The 17,500-nt window shown below is 43.4% G+C and overlaps 1 protein-coding gene across 4 annotated transcripts in view; it reads right to left on the minus strand.

The window, feature by feature from the left end:
- The window catches only part of LOC125290968 (cell adhesion molecule 1-like), a 123,452-nt gene extending 120,400 nt beyond the window's left edge, over window positions 1–3,052 (minus strand). For all 4 annotated transcript variants that reach the window (XM_048237449.1, XM_048237452.1, XM_048237451.1 and 1 more), the window contains exon 1: window positions 2,911–3,052. In XM_048237449.1, coding sequence (XP_048093406.1) covers window positions 2,911–2,974 — 64 coding nt within the window. In that variant the 5' untranslated portion in view covers window positions 2,975–3,052. The remainder of the gene's footprint in view (window positions 1–2,910) is intronic.
- Window positions 3,053–17,500: the final 14,448 nt, after the last annotated feature.

Consider the following 17,500-nt stretch of genomic DNA (forward strand, 5'->3'; position numbering starts at 1 on the left):
GGAAACACAAACATGGAGGGGTGTGTGTGTAATGAGGAATTGAAAGATGGGTGAATAGAACACTAGAGGTTAGGGAATAGGATACTCTGATAACTTGCTGTGAGATGGTGAGACACACGCACACGGAGAGAGAAATGAGCTTCAAACCTCTGGAGCTGAGCTCAGGAGGGCAAACACACTATTTGGTCACCCTTTGTTTTATGGCACCAAAATCCAAATCTGTGTGAGAGGTCAAGTATATTTAACACACAGAAGGAAACCCTCTTCAGTGTTTTCTTAAAGACACTCTTAATAGGGGCTACTCACAAAAGACTAAGACTAACAAAAGATTGGGTGGTAATCCGATTTCGGACTCACTCACACACACACACACACACACACACACACACACACACACACACACACAGATAGATCTCAGAATAGGCTAATTTTTGGGGAGAGGTAGCATGCCAAATAACCAAATCTCTATTTAAAGCGATTATCTCCCAATTAAAATAACAGAGGACCCGCGCGACAACAACATTTGAGGAACACAGCGCCGTGGTTCGTGCTGACACAGCCAGTTACAGTGCGCCTCTGTTTAAAGCCTTTTTTATACGATAAAAGTGATGTTCTTTCTGTCTTCGAGTCATCATTTATTATTCCATCCCGAAAACGTCTCTATCGTGCACAACCAGAGTGAACTCAGCACTGCAATATTCAGCATCTTCTATTTTTGTGAGTGCCATTAATTATTTACATATTCGTCGTCGGACTGATCTTCCAGAGCACGACAGAATGAGAAATTGTTTAGCGAAACTGAATAGAACATTTGATAAATAACCAAGGCATATTAGTCTCAGTTAAATATTGAAACTAAGTAACAATGGCCAGTGTTATAACAGCAATTACACCAAATTGACTAAGCCTACTCCTAATATAATGTCACATTGCTGTGGTCAGCGAAAAATAAACAGGGGAGAATGAAGGTATAAATCCTTCATCGAAAACGACGACGACAATAACAAAAGGCTGCTGTTAAGCTAAAACCAGATAAAGGGCTCAAACGCATCCCTAATTCCTTTAGGACGCTCCGCGGTGCTGGCAAATGAGGCCTATAGAATCATAGTCCAGCTGCCCTGTATGGCCAAATGTAGCAGCGAACCTGTTGACAGTCTGTGTTGGTCTTGTCATTAACGTTTATGAATTCCATAACCGATATGGCTGAGTAACCAAAGCCCTTGCTGTAACCGCGTTACTCATAGGTTATATGCAATTATGTGAATTCAATGTTAAAACACTGGCATCTTCTGCCTTGTGAACCACCGACCATTAAACTTTGACAACCATCAAACCAAATGGATGTGAGCCCTCGCTACGAGTTGATCACAGTAACAATTTTGCGAAAAAACTCGGAGAGCATTGGGCCAAATCCCCTATTTGAAAACATCCTATTGGCAGAAAACATTACAAGTATCGCTGCAATGGGCGACTCATAGCCTACTTGCAAACAGCCTTTGTGTGTGGGGCGACCAAACCGAACCGTACAAAAGCATTCTCCCGTCACTATAACAGCGTTAACATCACTGCCACTGCAACTTAACCTGCTTCAGCGCATCTCTCTCTCTCTCTCTCTCTCTCTCTCTCTCTCTCTCCCTCACACACACACACACACACACACACACACAAAGCGCAATATCCGCTACCGTTGTACCATGGACTACCCTACCAATGTCTCTGGGTCGCAGCGTTAAACACGCACACAAAACCTAAAATAAACATTTTACCATGTTCAAGACTTTCGGATGAACGTCAAAAATGATTAACAGAAAAACCAACACAAACTTCGACCACACAGGCTGCCACATCGACATGTAGGCTACCCCATTCACTGTTACTCTCGTCTTGAAGAACCACGCAATGTAAAATCTGCGCCAGTTGATCGACGATGCATCACACAGAGCCTGATCCACTGAACCAGCGTTTCATTCAAAAACAAGAGTCAGGAGGCTACGGAGCTCACGACCGAGTGCACGGCGATTCTGCACCTCCGATCGAGGCTTCTAACACTCCACGATACTGGGTTGAACTTATAACTATAAAGATAGCCATTCGTTAGGTAGATGGATAAGGACAGGTCGTATCTACAAGTGTAAACACAAGCGAGATGCATCGACAAAGGTTCAAAAGGCTTTTTGTAACAAGTGGTTGCGCTAAGAAGCATGCTGCGGTAGCGCGCGCACACTGCATAGACACCACATGGGTTGAGCAGCAGCTGAAAGACTCGCTGTGTTTCGGAGGCCTCCCTGCACAACGCCGCCTCTCATCTCTATAATCCACTAATCATAAACAACATCTGCTATTAAAAACCTCACCATATGGGACAGGGGGCATAAGGGACATAAGTTTCAACTAAAGCATTAGATCCTCCATCGAAACGATGGCTCGTAGAACAGCTCAAAGTGGTTTAATGAATCATAACAATTGTTACAACGTAACGATCTAAAACATAATTTGTTGCTGAAGGAATGTCAAAAGCCATTTGACTGTATCCTGCGTGAAGTTTTAGCCTATTCAGAATAGGTTTGATTAAAAAGGAAAGACGGACTATATAAACTGTCGCTCGAGGATAATACGACACTAATAACAGCTGCATGCCCGCTGACCGGCCAATCCGTTCACTCCGGTGCCTTTGTTGTAAAGTGCAAATCCCGCTTTCTCATTCCCTAAAATGCAAAGTTTTCATCTAAACTTCCTCCGCGACTTATATCAGGGAACTGTTTACCAGAGACGTTCATCAAATAACAGCTCTATGACAATGCGCAGAGATACGGTGCCACGCTCGCAAGCTCCTTCATGCATCAACAGAAATCCACGGAAAACCCTGATGGTGTTTCATTCAGACGATGAAACCCAAAGGCAAAAACATACCTGTCAACAGAACGGCCGACAAGGTGGTCCACAGAAGGAGACTGGAGATATATCCGTAAGCCATGTTTAGCCCGTGTTTCCAACACCTGCTTCGATGTAGCGACGCTTGTGAGACTTCACCAAAAACAGCGAGGGTCTCCGTGATGAGATGCAACACAGAGGGGATAATATGGCAAGCCGTTTCCTATGGCAAGACAGTTAGCCTTTTCATTGTGGCAAGCCATCTCTGAATAGACTATGGTAAGTCAGTTAACATTTTAAAATGTACCATGGGCTAGTAGCGGGAAATATACTGTATAAGAACAAAGGCTAAACTGACCACCAACATAATTACATAATTCGTTTTTTGTACCATTATTTTGTCTGATAAAGCTGACAAATAAAGCTGTGATTGGACAGATTTAATTTGTTGCTGGCATGATTTCGGCATTCAAGGTGCCACTAGAACTTCTGATGTTAAGCAAAAAGATGACCACTATATTTTGCTGTAATGTGACACAATTATATTCTCATTGTTTTATTCCCCTGATAAGTATTAGAAAAAAGGCAAATCAATGAAATTATAATTTTGCTTTTTGTTGCAGCATGTTCTCTTCACATTGATCAGTGAAAAGCAGTGCTACCGGTGCATTGTATTCAGACATGACACAGTTTCTGTGTGTTGTTGCACTATAATAGATAGCGTTTCATTTTAACTCATAATATGAAGTATATAAGTATCCTATATACTTATATATTAGCCTCCCCCAAAGTTTTAGCCAGGTGTTTGCTGTTCTGGTTATGTTACGTTAGTCTGTTACCATTATTTGCTGCTGGCTGTGGAATGTTTGTCCAAACCCTGATTTGTAACTTAACAAATACATGTTTTTGTTTACAAGACAAACAAATAGTCAATGAATGCATATGTCCAGCTGAAGGTGAATTCCACTCTGGAACACAGGGGGCCCTTATACAGTAGTCTAGGCAATCTGTGAGAAAAAAATCACCCAATCCAAACATTGTCAAAATAGGAACTATTTGTGCATAGGTCAAAAACTGTACATTTGGCAGTTTTACTGAACTTTCATAGTACAGGGGATTTGTGAAAATGTCAAATATAAAATAGTATTTTGTAATTTGTATTTGACTGGGTTGAAGAAAATGCCTCAAAATACTTTATAGGTGTGTTTTTTTGTAGTTTGGACATTTTGCCAAATATTTTTGGTAAACCTACTTTTGGTGATGTGATGACATCATAAAAGTGCAATGAATGTAGCCTCTGACTGGTGCTGACTTAGTAGTGTGATGAGTAATGTGTAGGTTAAGATGTGTAATGTGCAGGTTATATATCTTTAGAATTGAATTTTAGCAATCAGTTTCTTGAGAACTTTAATCATCCGTTTCTTGATAACTTTAACCGTCAGTTTCTTGAATCAGCAGAACACATGGAAACTGTTATGTGGTTCCCTGCAACATTGCTCAAAAAGTTGCCTCATGTATCATCCATATGGCCATTGGTGTCAATATAGCCTAACCCATTTAGCGCACACAGTACCCAGCTAGTTAGAAAACAACTAAAAGGGTGATGATTAGTGACAGTGTAATATCATTCTGGGCATGGATTGACAGACTTCACAGATGACAGAGATTTCATTCTCTGTATTATTTGCAGATTTAGGGCATTTCTCGTAGGCAGAGAAAGGCTGTTGCACTCAAACACTGCCCACTTTATCCACAGAGTCAGTGATTTTATGCTCCCTTTAACCTATGTTTTAGTATTTTCAAAATACAAAATAACAGTATTTTATTTTGATACATGACATGCTTACAGTAGTTGTTCAGTTGTAGTTTATTTTCATACACTTAAAATTAGGGTATTTTATATTTTATACAATACATTTTGCTGTATTTTTGCCCATTCCTGTCTAGTCCTATGTTTTGATGGTTGCAGACATTATATTTTTTCAATTGAGGATAGTTTTCTTTTGTCCTGCACCTGCCAGAAGGTGGGATGTGCACACTATAACTGTTTGCTAAACTAAATAGGGGCCGTATTATAACATATTCCACATAGCGTAACCTGTGTTATTTGACTGATGGGGCCACTTTCAGATATGAGGGGTGAATAACATAATCCATGGTATATGATTGAGGGACCCTTTTATGACATATCATACATAACGTCACCTATGTTATTTGACTGAGGGAACCCATTCTGTAGGGGTGAATAACATAGCCCATATTATTTGACTGAGGGGTCCCATTCAGATATCAGGGGTGAATAACATAACTCATGTTATTTGACTGATATCAGGGGTAGAGGACATAGTAGCGGTTTCATATAGAAGCTTAAGGGCCCTCTGAGTCTTCGGTACCCTGGGCTGGTAGGCCCATTCAGTAATGCATGAACATGACCCCTCATGTGATGATCACTTTGTTCTTGAAGAAGGCTGTGTCTTGAAAAGTTTACCTTGCCAACAGGGATGTAGTGGTAAAATAAGAGGTGGGTAAACTATGAATTCTGTGATCACGGTGAGGTAGACTGCGCCATGCGGTATCGGATTTGTAAAAAAGCCATTAAGAACATGATTGATGATGGTGGAGGTTATTGTCCAATGTTTATAACAATACCAATGGTATTAAATGTTTCCTAGAGTGTTGATGGGTGTACAGTACATATTGTGAATGTGGATAATACAGTGTAATTTTTGAATGTTAAAACTTGAAGTTGCAATTGGTGAATAAACTCTTTTGACAGGTGGATAAACTCTAATAAGAGGTAGATTAACTCTATTTCAAATATTTTAGTGGTGGATAAACTGTTTTTACTTGCGTTTAGCCTCCACTACACCCCTGCTTAACAACATGGACAGGCCTGTAGTCTGGACGTCACCAGTTGGTCCATAGCCTGCTCTGTGCTTTCAGCTTCGCCCATGTGAGAACTCTGCCGCGCCAGCAAGCTGCCGCTGTTCACTGAGGACTACAATCACGATCAGATGTGTGCTTTACTACGCACAGTCTGTGCCACATTCTTGGCTACATAAGTTTAAAACCGAGTGCCAGCGAGCTACCTGTGTTCATTGACCCTCAGTCCTGAGTGTGCTTGTCCATACGCTTGTGCAACTGTCAGACATGTAGCAAACCACCGGTCCCTGTGTATCACCGGGTGTCATAAGGTTGCCAACCGTCCCGAATTGTCTGGGACATCCCGTATTTTTGGGTGATTTTGATTTGTCCCGTTAGGGACAGCTCCAGTCCCGATTTTCAATCACATCCTCATCGGCCTTGTCAAGTTGTCAATGATTATCAAATGCTGTTGCAGTACGCTTACAATAAGTTTAATAATAATAATAATTATGTCATATCTCACGGACGATAATCTTGGAGGTAAGAGTTTGATGTGATAAGGGAAAAAAACAGCAACCAGACACCCTAACACTGTATAAGCCCAAAGACACCCACGTCTTTAAGCACAACCAAAGACTGCAACACAACTCCTTATAAATATAATATCAGTTCAGGAGGAGATGAGCCTGAGGGTGTGGTGAGGGGTGCAAACTCGAGGTGGCTATTTTGGTTATTGCACCGAGACCGGAAACGGGGTCCACTGTGGATCAGACAGCGCAACGCAGCGGCGGAGTTAATGATGTCACAGCAGGAGATCCGCGAGGCATGGCCGCTCCTCAGAGGCGAATGATGTGGGTGTGTGGCCGTGACGACAGGCAGTTGGAATGAGGCCTTTAGACTTGCGGTTATGCACGCAATTACAATTACAAATGCTTTTCAATAGGTCGATCAAAGCACAGAGCAATTACAGCAACAGGGAGGACACGATGGCTGTATTTTTCTTTAAAAGACATATTCATTTTAAAATGGTCTTGGTTCTCCTTTGTGGTTACTTTGCTATGTGTGTGTGTGTGTCTAAGTGTGTGAGAGTGTGTTCGTGCGTGTGTGTTTGTGTGTGTTTCTTTTAAAAGATATACTCATGTGTGTTTACATTGTCAAGTCACTGATGAGTAGAGCATAGACAGCAACAGTTTCGTTAGTGTGTTAGTAGTAGTCTATGATCTGATTGCCATCCTAGTCTTCCTTAGTCTATGATTTTGTTGGTGTGTTAGTAGTAGTCTATGATCTGATTGCAGTAGTCTATGATCTGATTGGTTGGTGTGTTAGTAGTAGTCTGTGATCTGATTGGTTGGTGTGTTAGTAGTAGTCTATGATCTGATTGCCATCCTAGTCTATGAGTGTGTCAAAAACACTGATGCAGTACGCTGAGGAACTGGCAGCTACAGTAAATTAGCCCCCGACATGTTGCTGTTGACTTGGAACACACACACACACACACACACACACACACAAATCTACAGTACATTAGCCCCCGACATGTTGCTGTTGACATGTGGAACACACTCACACACACACACACACACGACACACACACACACACACACACACACACACACACACACACACACACACACACAAATCTACAGCACATTAGCCCCCGACATGTTGCTGTTGACATGTGGAACACTTTAATATGTCAGTTGTCAAACGTGGAAATTCGCAACCACATGCTCATCAGCATAAAGACACAAGAAACTGAGAAACTGCACTAAATAGCTACACACACAGAGAGAGAGAGAGAGAGAGAGAGAGAGAGACCTTCCAGTGCCACTCTCTCTCTCATTATCTGTCTCCTCTCTTCTCTCTAACATCCTTCTGATTCATTTCTTCTGTGTGTGCTGCTTTCCCTTATCCCTCCCTCTCGTTCTCTCTCACACACACACACACACACACACACACACACACACACACACATACACAAACACACACAGGCGCTCTCTCTGTCTCATTCTGATTCTGTCTCTTGGGAACCCGGGCTGCTCAGAGTGTGTCGTGATTAATTAGGTACCAGAGACATCCGTGTGTGTCACACACTCCAGCTCATTCATTTCCACGAGTGTGTATGTCTGTGTGTGTGTGTCTGTGTGTGTGTGTGTGTGTGTTCGTACAAATCCTCTACACTCTAAGTAATTCACTGTTGTGTGCATGGTGTGTGGGTGTGTGTTTATGTGTGTGTATGTGTGTGTCTGTGAAAGCTCTACACTCTAAGTAATTCATTGTTGTATGTGCTGTGTGTGTGTGTGTCTGTGTGTGTGTGTGTGTCACACTCAAGCTAATTCATTCTTGCACATCTGTGTGTCACTCTAATTCATTTTCATGATTGTGTGTATGTGTGTGTGTGTGTCTGTGGCCATGTCCCTGTGCTAAGTATTTAATAGGTTTAGGCCTGATTCATTGCATCCGGGCCTAAATTGTGTCAGCTGTTCTGTGGTCAGTTCTTGGGTCAGTTGGTTCTGGTGTCCGGCTCCCTGTTCAGTGGGTGTATCAGGTCTGCTAAATAAACTATGGTGGAAGGCTGAGAGTTTGGTAAATAAACTGCTCTTGGAGTCAATGTTTGGTGAGTAAACTGCTCTACTCCGACAGTGTGTGTGTGTGTGTGAGAGAGAGAGAGCAAGAGAGAGAGAGCAAGAGAGAGAGAGAGAGAGATGCGTTCTCAGGCCTGGTCACTCAGATAAGCTTCTGAGGAATGCCAGTAAATGCTTCACAACACAGTGCTTTAGTCAGTGCTTCGGTCACTGAATAGGTGAATGCATGAGTTAGTATTTGTGGCTAAGCACTGGTCAAATGGGGTTGTACTGTCCACTGAGAGAGGGAAGTGTGTGTAGTATGGTGATGCATTACTGAACCCAGTGAAGTGTGTTTGGTTGGGTGATGGTTGTTGTGACGTGTGTATGTGTGTGTGTGTGTGTGTGTGTGTGTGCACTGCTTTGTGTGAGTGTGTGTGTGTGTGTGTGTGTGTGTGTGTGCGCGCGCGTGTGCGTGTACATGTGCATGCGCGTGCGTGTGTGTGTTTGTGTGCTGCTGCTGTGTGTGTGTGCGTGTGTGTGTGCGTAATGTGCGATGCGTGTGTGTGTGTCTGACTATGCGTGTGTGTGTGTGTGTGTGCTTGTGGCGTGTGCGTGTCACGTGTGCATCTTGGCGTGCTTTGTAAATGAAGTGTGTGTGTGTGTGTGTGTGTGTGCACTGCTGCTGTGTGTGTGTGTGTGTGTGTGTGTGTGTGTGTGTGTGTGCGCACTCGTGATGTGCGTGTACGTGTACGTGTGCATGCACGTGCGTGTGTGTGTGTGTGTGCACTGCTGCTGTGTGTGTGTGTGTGTGTGTGTGTGTGGCTTTTCGTTAATGCGTGTGCGTGCGTGTGCATCGCGGCGTGCGTGTCGCGTGTGTATGTCGTGTGCGTGTCGCGTGTGCATGTGTGTGTGTGTGTGTGTGTGTGTGTACGCTGCATTGCGATACGTCTGTATGTGCATCTTGCGTGCGTGTGTGTGTGTGTGTGTTTGTGTGCTGCTGCTGTGTGTGTGCGTGTGTATGTGCGTGTGCGTGTGCATGTACGTGTGTGTGTGTGTGTTATTAATGCTGCGTGTAAAGATGATGCGTGTGCATGCGCGTGCGTGTGTGTGTGTGTGTGTGTTTGTGTGCTGCTGCTGTGTGTGTGCGTGTGTATGTGCGTGTGCGTGTGCATGTACGTGTGTGTGTGTGTGTGTTCTGCGTGCCGCTGCCAGTGTGTATGCGTATGTGCGTGTGCGTGTGCATGTACGTGCGTGTGTGTGTGCGACTGTGCGTGTGTGTGTGTGTGCGTGTGTGTGTGTGCTGCTGGTGAGCATCACGTGCTGCACACAGCCCCCTCTGCTGGTGTCTGCCCTAGCTACATTTATTCTCTTTACTTTAGATGCACATGTCATCCAAAAAATGAATTCCAGAGTTATTATGCTAAGTCTAACATCTGCAAGGCAAGTGTCATGTCCACATTTCCCCTTGATTAGCTTTCTGTGAGCCGAATGGGCCTCATTAGCGCTATGCTAATTTGAAGCCCAGATCCTGCAGCCGGTGCCCCAGTGGGCTCAGCAGGAGTGGGTCAGGGTTCCGAGCCCGAGGCAGAGAGACAGCTGCTCAGTGGCACGCTCACAGAACCGCCCAGAGACCCGTTAGGCTTTTAAAGCCTTGTCAGAACCGTAGTTTCCAGTGTTGCTGTCAACGTGCTCTGTCCTCCCCTTACAGTCAGGCAAGCCTCTCTGCTTTATTACGCCAGTAGCAGGAGTGAGCAACCAGAACCTAGAACCCACAGCTAGAGAGAACACAGAACCTAAAACCCAACCTCAGCTTGAGAGAACACAGATTACAACATCAGCCAGTGAGAACCTAGAACCCAAATGTAGCTAGCGAGAGCATATAACTTAGCCATAGAGACTACAGGACCGAGAACCCAGAGAACATCAGACAGGTCCAGGTATTTGACTCTGACCTATTTAATGACTTCATATGGCACCTGTGCTGTGAGCTGAGCTGACGCGAACCTGATCACAGGTGCACCTGTGGCCATATGCTGTGCTGAGAGCTAAGCTAACGCTAACCTGATCACAGACTCACCTGTAGCTCAATGCTGTGCTGAGAGCTAAGCTAACGCTAACCTGATCACAGATTCACCTGTAGCTCAATGCTGTGCTGTTAAGTGTTGCTGTAAACAGATGTCAGATCTGTAAATGGGGATCTGGACTCAGTTTCCATTTAAAATAACGTTCAACACTGTGTTTGACATAACACAGCAAGCCCACAGGCAATTTGATTTTCCCTGACAAACACACAGGCACACACACAGAAACACACACACACATACACACACACACACACACACACACACACACACACACACACACACACTCACACACACACACACACACACACACACACACACACACACACACACACACACACACACACACGAACAGGTCTCTGCCAATGGCCCAACATCTGCAATGAGCACAGACTCATTTGAAAGTCAATTGGAAACACGATTCAAACAAATGGAAAAATATCTGAGTGAAATATGAGTGTTAATGTGTCTGCCTCCTCCTACATACACACGATTGCAGCGCACACACAGACACACACACACACACAGCTTCAGCACACATGTATACACACACTTCTCCAGCACACACACACACACACACACACACACAGCCTCACACACACACACACACACACACACACACACACACACACATACACACAGCTTCAGCACACATACACACACACACCCTCAGTACACATACACACACACACCCTCAGTACACACACAGCACACAGACACATGGCCTCGGTACAGACACACACAGCTTCAGCTCCATAAGAGCAGATTGACACTGGCACCACACACACACAGCTTCAGCTCCATAAGAGCAGATTGACACTGGCACCAAAGAAAAGAAATCAAACTGGCAAAAATGATTATAAATAATTCATGTAGACCTGCATCATTAGCAACCACTGTTGCAGGTGCATACACACACACACAAGTACACACACACACCACAAACCCTCCACACACACACATACACACACACACACACACACACCACAAACCCTCCACACACACACACACACACAAATACACATACACACACACACACATACACACACACACGATACATACACGTACACCAGCCCCTGTCAAACACACAGTTCTCTGCCTTTTAAATGAGTAATCCTGAGGGGAGCTTTTTGGGTTTGATGAGAAATAATTAATATTTAAACATGCCATTTATTCTGAGATTGATATTTTACATTGAGGGAACCACTTGTTGAATTTGTTTGCCAGTGCTTATTAATATTCAAACAGTAGCCTGCACGGAACAAAAGCGCAATCAATGTTTAAAATGAGAAAGACCAGTTATGGTTTGAGGTCTTAAAGCACTGATGTGTGATTTCAGAGACCCTGTAAATGTATCTGAACACCGTTCCCTGCCTGTAGAGAGCATGTAGCGCTTCCCATTTGAAACTGTAGAGGTTTGAGAAAAGGAAGTTTTAGGAAGGGGCTGCGCGCGTATGGTTTAAAACCAACATACTGAGCATGTGCAGTTTAAACCAACATACTGAGCATGTGCAGTTCAAACCAACATACTGAGCATGTGCAGTTCAAACCAACATACTGAGCACGTGCAGTTCAAACCAACATACTGAGCACGTGCAGTTCAAACCAACATACTGAGCACGTGCAGTTCAAACCAACATACTGAGCACTTGCATTTCAAACCAACATACTGAGCATGTGCAGTTCAAACCAACACACACTGAACGTGTGAACACAGAACACTTAAACTGACACAGCATGTGTGGTTCAAATTGAGGTTGTGGATGTGGATGTAGAGGTGGATGTAGAGGTGGATGTGGAGGTGGATGTGGAGGTGGATGCCTTGCAGTGGAGATAGATGTGTAGGTAGATGCCTTGCAGTGCAGGTGGATGCCTTGCAGTGGAGGTAGATGTGGAGGTAGATGCCTTGCAGTGGATGTGGAGGTAGATGCCTTACAGTGCAGGTGGAGGTGGATGCCTTGCAGTAGAGGTGGATGTGGAGGTAGATGCCTTACAGTGGAGGTGGATGTGGTGGTGGATGCCTTGCAGTGTAGGTGGATGTGGAGGTAGATGCCTTGCAGTGGAGGTGGATGTGGTGGTGGATGCCTTGCAGTGCATGTGGATGTGGAGGTAGATGTGGAGGTGGATGCCTTGCAGTGGAGGTGGATGTGGAGGTAGATGCCTTGCGGTGGATGTGGAGGTAGATGCCTTTTCAGTGCAGGTGGAGGTGGATGCCTTGCAGTAGAGGTGGATGTGGAGGTAGATGCCTTGCAGTAGAGGTGGATGTGGTGGTGGATGCCTTGCAGTGCATGTGGATGTGGAGGTAGATGCGGAGGTGGATGCCTTGCAGTGGAGGTGGATGTGGAGGTAGATGCCTTGCAGTGGATGTGGATGCGGAGGTGGATGCTTTGCAGTGGAGGTGGATGTGGAGGTAGATGCCTTGCAGTGGATGTGGATGCGGAGGTGGATGCTTTGCAGTGGAGGTGGATGTGGAGGTGGATGCCTTGCAGTGGAGGTGGATGTTAAGGTAGATGCCTTGCAGTGGATGTGGATGTGGAGGTGGATGCCTTGCAGTGGAGGTGGATGTGGAGTTGGATGCCTTGCAGTGGAGGTGGATGTGGAGGTAGATGCGGAGGTGGATGCCTTGCAGTGGAGGTGGATGTGGAGGTGGATGCGGAGGTGAATGCCTTGCAGTGGAGGTGGATGTTGATAGCAATTATTTTAGGGTTTCAAAACTTTTAGTTAGCCATGTGGCCCCTCTTGGCATTAAACAAAGGCACCCTCCCCTCCCCCAAAGAAATGCTAATGTACTGGTTCCAAGGGCTATCAGATCCACAAGACAAAGGATGTTACCTTGCTATACTGAATCCATATGTCATGAAATGTAAATATATTCATGTTTGGTATCATTGTAATAGTCTCAGTACAAGGATTGTAATGATTTCATTGTGAGAATGTTTGGAACATTATATAAGTGATATTTCTGATATAGAAGATATCTCTCCTCATGCTATTCAGATAGGTGTGAAGTAGGTGTGAGTAGGTGTGTCTGATGCCATCTGGAGAACCAACCATGTGGGATTTTTTTTGGCGCCAATTCTTTCTATGTTTAACCCATACAAAAGTAATTAACTTGCATTGTAAGAACTAGAAGATGGAGAACTGAAAAAGAGAGAGAGAGGTTGATCCAGAGGCCATGGCCTACATATACCATAGACCATTTTTACCATCTCTGCTTGTAACAGAATAAACCTGATTCCTGAGTGTTCCTGAAGTTTGCCAGTCTAAGTTAATATTAAGTAAATATTCACCACAATTACTTTCAATGTGAAGGTAGATGCCTTGGAGTGGAGGTGGATGTGGAGGTGGATGCCTTGCAGTGGAGGTGGATGTGAAGGTAGATGCCTTGCAGTGGAGGTGGATGTGGAGGTGGATGCAGAGGTGGATGCCTTGCAGTGGAGGTGGATGTGAAAGTAGATGCCTTGCAGTGGAGGTGGATGCGGAGGTGGATGCCTTGCAGTGCAGGTGGAGGTCTTCAGAGCCGGCTCTGTGTGGGCTGCACAGGCGTGAGCTCTGAGATGCAAGATATGCCGTAAGATGCCGTAATGAGAACTGCACACTATTGATTTCTCCTCAGTGTGATTCGCTGGGCTCCTGTGAGCAGGGAGCTCATTCGCTCATTCGTTCTCAAACTGGAGTGCATGGTTACCGTGCTTTCCAGCTAGCGTAGCCTTGCGTGACCCTTCTGAAATGGTTTTAAATGACAAGCCAATCATTCCAAGGCTGTTAGGAGTAGTTAGGGTTCTAACTGAATGTGGAAATGTAATTTGTTGTGAATGTGAGCTGCAGTGCAGTGATGTGGAGGCTGATATAGATGGTAGTCAGAGAGAGAGAGAGAGAGAGAGAGAGAGAGAGAGAGAGAGAGAGAGAGGGGGGAAGAAAAGAAGAATAAGAGAGAAAGAGAGAAATAGGGAGAGAGAGAGAGGGAAAGACGGAGAGAGAGAGTGAGAGGAGTGGAGGAGAAGAAGAGAAAGAGAGAGATAGAGAGGTGAAGAGAGGAAGAGAAGAAAAGAAAGAGAGAGAGGAAGAGAAGAGAAAGAGAGAAATACGGAGGGAGAGAGAGAAAGACAGAGACAGAGAGGAGAGGAAGAGAAGAAGAGAAAGAAGGAGAAAAAGAAAGATAGAGAGGGGGAGGGGAGAGAGAGAGAAAGAGATGGGGGGTGAGAGAGAGAGGGAGTTAATGGACCCAAGGGATCTCACAGGAGTAACCCAAGATAAGAAATGTGGAAACGGGGTGGTGGTGCAGAGGTTGCTCTGGAGGAGCAGGCAGTGGTGGGTCCGATCCCCAGTAGTGCCCTGAACAAGGCCCCTATCCCTGACTGGACCCTGGAATTGGTTGGAGAAGAGTGAAGAAGAGTGTCTGCTAAATTACATAATAATGTAATCAGATTTATCATTTCAAATACTTTCACATGCTTTCTTTTTGACAAAACATTGCCAAAGATCAAGCTTAGACTTCACATAGTGTGGATGCAGTTGTGGCATCAGTTATAATGTTTATGTAATCAGACTTCTGACACTAATATAGCCGTAATGTATGACTGTTATAACACCCTTATAACCATGACATGACTGTTACAACACTAATATAACCATGACTTATGACTGTTAGTTACAATACTAATATAACTGTAACTTCTGACTTGTATAACACTAATATAACTATGACTGTTACAAAAGTAATATAACCATGACTTATGACTGTTACAAAACTAATATAACCATGACTAACGACTGTTATAATTCTTATAACTGTGACTTATGACTGTTACAAAACTAATATAACCGTGACTTGTGACCAGACATGGGGGACCGAGTCACATGACTTGACTCGAGTCAGACTCGAGTCACATTTTTTAAGACTTGAGACTTGCTTGATCATGTATAAAAGACTCGACTTGACTATCGACTTGCTATTCATGACTTGAGACTTGACTTAGACTTGAGACAAATGACTTGACTTTTTATTTTTTTCATAGATATTAAGGAGTTGACTGTAACTTTTGACAGTAACTTTTTACTGCTTAGGTACTGTTGCATGTGTCACGCTAGCGAACCTGTCATTGTACCAAGTGACGCGACGCGACAGACCAACAGATCAAATGAGACAGACTGAGGTAGGCTAGGTTGCAAATATGGAAGGCTCTACGTTTATACCAAAACATAATAATGTTTGGCTTCACAGATGATGTATCTGACAAGTCAAAGGAGAAATGAACAGCAGTCTGCAAGTGTGCAACATGGCGACATAACCACCACCACGTTGATTTTCATCCGAAGTTAGTCGTGTTAGAAACCTAACATCAAATTTGAGGCATGTTAAGAGTTGGCTTTAAATCTATTGTGCTTTTTAGTTAACGCCATATTAGGTTAAAATGTGTGAAATGGCAAAGTGAAACATTTTCTTGTCTAAGTTTAATCTTGATATATAAAAAATGTTGCCAATGTAACCTAAAGTAAGCGTCTCTCTTTCTCCCTCCCTCTTAAACACGTCCCTGTTCCATACATTACAGCCTTGTAGTAGGCTAACAACAGTAAGTAGGCCTAGCTAACTGCCAGCAATCAGCATAGAAAAGTAGCTTATTTCACATGTTAGGCTTATGTATAATATGATATCATTGACGGTCCTAAACCCTCCTAAAACCCATTGCGCTGTCGTTCTTGTCAAAGTTAGGCAGTGACGTCGGCGGCAACATTTGATTGATTGATTAGTTCACTTTTTCAACATTATTGGTTCCCTGGAGATGTGACAGGTCAGGACAGGTGTAACTTGAACTGTTTGAATATATTTTCATGATTTGATGTAGCTTAGGCTACCTAATATTTGAGGCATATTGAAACAATAATAGGCTATTTTATAATAGGTCTACTTGAAATACATTTATTTTTATTCGTATTCATCTTATTCTATAAACCGTTCAGATGTAGGTTATGTGGCTCGAATGAATGCAATGTCTATTTGTTTGTTACAAATAAAACTCCAGCAGTTCATAACTAGCCTATTGTAGCTTATTTTAAAATGAAAACATGGGTAAATCATCATGAATTTCAATGATTTGGCTATGACTTGACTTGACTTGCTTGACCAAAGCTATGACTTGACTTGACTTGCTTGACCCAAGCTATGACTTGACTTGCTTGACTGTCACAAAAAAGGACTTGGACTTGCTTGAGACTTGAAGGTTAAGACTTGAGACTTGCTTGTGACTTGCATATGTGTGATGTGTGACTTACTCCCACCTCTGCTTGTGACTGTTATAAGACTTATAACTGTGACTTATGACTGTTACAAAACTAATATAACCATGACAAACGACTGTTAGAAAACTAATATAACCATGACTAATGACTGTTATAAGACTTATATAACTGTGACTTATGACTGTTTCAAAACTAATATAACCATGACTAACGACTGTTATAAGACTTATATAACTGTGACGTATGACTGCTACAAAACTAATATAACCGTTACTAACGACTGTTATAAGACTTATATAACTGTGACTTATGACTGTTACAAAACTAATATAACCATGACAAACGACTGTTACAAAACTAATATAACCGTGACTAATGACTGTTATAAGACTTATATAACTGTGACTTATGACTGTTTCAAAACTAATATCACCATGACTAACGACTGTTATAAGACTTATATAACTGTGACTTATGACTGTTACAAAACTAATATAACTGTGACGTATGACGGTTACAAAACTAATATAACCATGACTAACGACTGTTATAACACTGTGCATGTTGAGTAGAGTTGCAGTGTTTATACCGGATCTGTGTTTGCATATTTAATACGTTTCATACACGTGTTATAACACTGCATTTCGGTCGTTGCTTTTACCTTACCATTACCTTACGCATGCCAGTTATGTATCCACCAGCTGCCTGCCTGCAGCCTACTTCCAAAACTCCAAAGCTGCTCGCTGTCAGATTTGGTTCCGAGGGCACAAGTTCAGTGTATCAACAACACTCAATAACAGTTTATGTGATGTGTTAATCAATTAAATTCCCAACAATTTCACAACATCTAGTTCTGGAGTAGGCCATTCAACTAGC

The sequence above is a fragment of the Alosa alosa genome, chromosome 2 (assembly GCF_017589495.1).
Source record: "Alosa alosa isolate M-15738 ecotype Scorff River chromosome 2, AALO_Geno_1.1, whole genome shotgun sequence".
Taxonomy (NCBI): Eukaryota; Metazoa; Chordata; class Actinopteri; order Clupeiformes; family Clupeidae; genus Alosa; species Alosa alosa.